This window comes from Crocodylus porosus, unplaced genomic scaffold (genome assembly GCF_001723895.1).
Source record: "Crocodylus porosus isolate Cpor-Errol unplaced genomic scaffold, CroPor_comp1, whole genome shotgun sequence".
Lineage (NCBI taxonomy): Eukaryota > Metazoa > Chordata > Crocodylia > Crocodylidae > Crocodylus > Crocodylus porosus.
The window spans coordinates 5809994-5813609 of record NW_017728928.1 but is presented as its reverse complement, the minus strand read 5'-3'; the positions used below and the strand labels follow the sequence as shown (position 1 = coordinate 5813609).

Here is a 3616-nt window from a genome sequence, read left to right as displayed (position 1 = left end):
TAGAAGAGAACACGTGCTTACCTTTAGGGGAAAGGTAGAGCCCGTCCCATCCCAGCATGTCTCTCGTCGTGATATGCCCTTTGCTCTCGTCATGATGGCCCTTTGCTCTCAAAGGCCACCAGGTTCTCTCTGTGCCCAGTCAATTGAAAGCTGCAGCTCTATCATTTAGGCATCCAGGGGACAAAGAACACTTTCTTTTGCAGAAGAAGCACTTTCAAAACTATCAATGGATATTTCCCCTTTCACTACAATTGAAGGAGGAACACAGCTGAACATCACTTGCACCTACAGATCAAGGTGTACCACTGGGAAAGCAAGAATGGGCATTCACAAGGATGGAGAAAAAAAGGACCTCACAATTTCATATGATTCTGCAAAATGTTATGGCAGCTACATCAAAGAATCAGCGACTGTCTCAGATTCAGGAGCATATGAATGCCAATGGTCAAGCAACAATTACACAGAAGAAACAGAACCCAGTCAGATCATTGTAAGAGGTAAGAAAGAAATCCACTTCAAGGGAAAGAAATAATTTTGAAACTGCAGACTAGAAACTCCTGAAATGTAAGCCCAACTCTTGCGGTCTCATTATAGCCTTGGGGGAGATCACTGCAGCTCATTGCCTCTGCTTCATCACTAACACTTATCTATCTTGCAGAGAGGTTGTGAAGATTATTTAATGGGTGTCATGGGCTTTGACAATAGTTTATGTATACTGGTATTTTTACTCTGAGCTTCTGTACTGAGGAAAGAAAGCAGTTTTTTGTAGGCAAGAAAAGTTTGTACTTGCAGATTCCAATTCACTCCTGCTGGATAATTCAAATGAACACCAGTATCAGAGAATCAGAGAAAATTAGGACTGGAAGGTGCCTCAGGAGGTCATATATAGTCCAAGCTCCTGCTTAAAGCAGGACCAGCCCCAGCTAGATCATCCCAGCCAAAGTTTGTCTAGCTAGGTTTTGTCCACCACCTCTCTCGGTAACCATTCCAGTGTTTTACTACCCTCCTAGTGAGATAATACTTCCCAATATCTAACCTCAGCTTCCCTTGCTGCCACTTGAGACCACTGTTTCTTGCTCTGTCATCACTGAGAACAGTTCAGCTGCATCCTCTTTTGAACCACCCTTCATGTAGTTGAAGGCTGCTACTAAGTCCGCTTTCAGTAGGAACAGGGTAATGCCTTTTCATAACCAGAGCGACACCCATGCTAGGACCATAATGCATTTCACAGATGTTAACTAAGAACTTTATCTTAGAAACCCACTGCATATAACACTCCACAGGAAGTGTGTCCTCTAGGGTATTTCACCCCAGTGAAAATAAGAGATGCAATAACCACACCCAGCCTCAGAAGATTCATCAAGAAGAGTCTTCTTGGAATTTGTGCTGCACGCACTCAGAACAAATATATGATTAGCGTGTAAGATAGTTCTAACAGATCGTTTTTGTTCCATATTTCTGATCATCTGATGCCATCTACTCCTGAAAAGGTCATTATAAAAAAATCTTTGTGCCCAGAGACATGCTTACAATGAATATAGATGACTTTGATTATTTTGGATCAAAAATATTCTGAAGGTAGATAACAATTCGTTTATTTAATTCCTGTTTTAAACTTCATGATGTTTTTATTCAAGAGGCTGTTTTGGTCCATCTAAAGCTCCTGGGCTGGTGATCATGTTTTGTGATATAGCAGCTCCAAATCACAGAAGCACATATTGGTGCTGGGAACTCGTGCCCTGGTCCCCTTTCCCTGCTTTTATGACATATATTTCTCTTGTTCAGCAAAATCAATTCAGATAAGGTTCAACTCTGAAGCCACAATGACCTTCTCAGGCTAGGGAAGGACATGACTTCACTGAGGGACAAGTGAACTATTTAGTTTCCTGCTCAGATTTCTAGCCCAGGTGGGACAGCACACTCAGGCTCACAAAGGGTCTGAGAATGAGTTGAGTCTTAAGGAGAAACAAGATCTCTTCAACTTTACTGTAGCTCTGGCTGATGAACAGTGGTGGTTTTCTTTTCACCCTTGTTTAACGAGGACAGCATGCCCATGATTACACTAACCGTCCTCAGAAACAACAGATAGAGCCCAGTTACGGTTTTACTCATAAAAGTTTTCTTTCTTCAGAGCTGCTATCTAATCCTGAGGTCAAGCTACTCAAGGGAAGCTCGGAGGTAATGATAGGCCAGAATGTGACGATAACTTGCTTATCAGGCTCTGGCTCTCTTCCAGTTAGCTATACTCTTTTTAGAGACAATCAGAAACTATTCACTGAAACCAAGAGTGAGCGGAAGCCAGCTACGTTTATCTTAACTATCAAGTCGGCAAGTGACATAGGCAAATATACGTGCAAAGCCACAAATGAAATCCGCAAGGAAGCAAAATACAGCAAGAGTTTCATCTTTACATTAATAGGTAGGTGTTATGGTTTCTGTTACGTTTTGCAACATCAGGAAATCCCAGTTGATAATAGTCAACCCCACAAAGTCTTTAACCCTTCACCATCTATCTCAAGAGCTATGATGAATGCATTAAGTATAGACATATGCTTTTGGAATTTTACTTGTAAACACCAAGAGCAAGAGAAGGCTCTAAGAGCAGAGAAGCTACAATCAGACCTCCAGCACACATTCACTTAATGATGCAATGCAGTCTGATCTCTGATTCCAACAACTGTGCCTCCTGCTATGCCACATTCACATGGCAAGAGGTGTGATTTTGGGATCAGAGATCAGATCTGAATTATGCCATTACCACTTGCCAGTACATGGGGAGCATGCGATGATAATCCTGGGCTGCTCCTGTACTAGCAAGTTCAAAACCAGGTGCTGCAGCCCTGTACATGGGGCCAAAAATCAGCTGATTCTCATCCCCAACCTCGAACAAGCCTGGGTCTGGTTTACCCAACACGTCAAGAACAGCCCTGAATTTGAGATCTGAGGCCAACAAGTAGCTTATTGTGAAAACCTCATGCCCAGCAGTTCTGGTCGGGCTGCCAGGCATGGGAGATCCGAGGCTCCTGACAAGGGGAGCCTACGCGGCACTCTTCTCATTTATGCTGTGATCAACATGTTAATCACAGCATAAATGTAATAAGGACAGGGGGCTTCAGAAATGTGTAAAAAATTGTTCCCTGATTATCTGCCTGTCTCATATAAGAGAAGTACCTCAACCTGGCCTTGCTGTGATAAAGACTGCATACACACAAGGTGGCTTGGGAGTACAATGAAGGACCATGTTAGGACTACAGATAACCCTACTCCTCTTGATATCCCACATTGATCTTTGAACAAAGGTTTAAAAAAAGAATTAAAACTATTTTAAAGGAAAAAGACTAAGTAGTCGATAAGCCATTCAAGCTGCAGCCATAACCTTGGGAGATGTGCTACAGAAGTTTTGTAACAGTATGTTTTTGTCTGGAGCAGCAAGTCTCAACCAGGGTGCCATGGGGTGCCACCATTACGTGTGCAAATGTGATTCACAAGACAAATACAGAGGTTTCAAATAGGAATCCATAGTATTACATAGATTTCATAGACATTAGGGCTGGAAGGGACCTCGGGAGATCATCGAGTCCAGCCCCCCGCCCCAGGGGCAGGAAGTCAGCTGGGG

The 3616-nt window shown here is 42.9% G+C and overlaps 1 protein-coding gene across 4 annotated transcripts in view; it reads left to right on the top strand.

Annotated features, from left to right (window-relative positions):
- Positions 1-3616, top strand: part of MILR1 (mast cell immunoglobulin like receptor 1) — a 16202-nt gene that overhangs the window by 2357 nt on the left and 10229 nt on the right. For 2 of the 4 annotated variants that reach the window (XM_019542381.1, XM_019542382.1), the window contains exons 3-4: positions 204-497; positions 2132-2419. In XM_019542381.1, coding sequence (XP_019397926.1) covers positions 204-497; positions 2132-2419 — 582 coding nt within the window. The remainder of the gene's footprint in view (positions 1-203; positions 498-2131; positions 2420-3616) is intronic. The other 2 variants (XM_019542383.1, XM_019542384.1) reach the window with 2 other exon arrangements.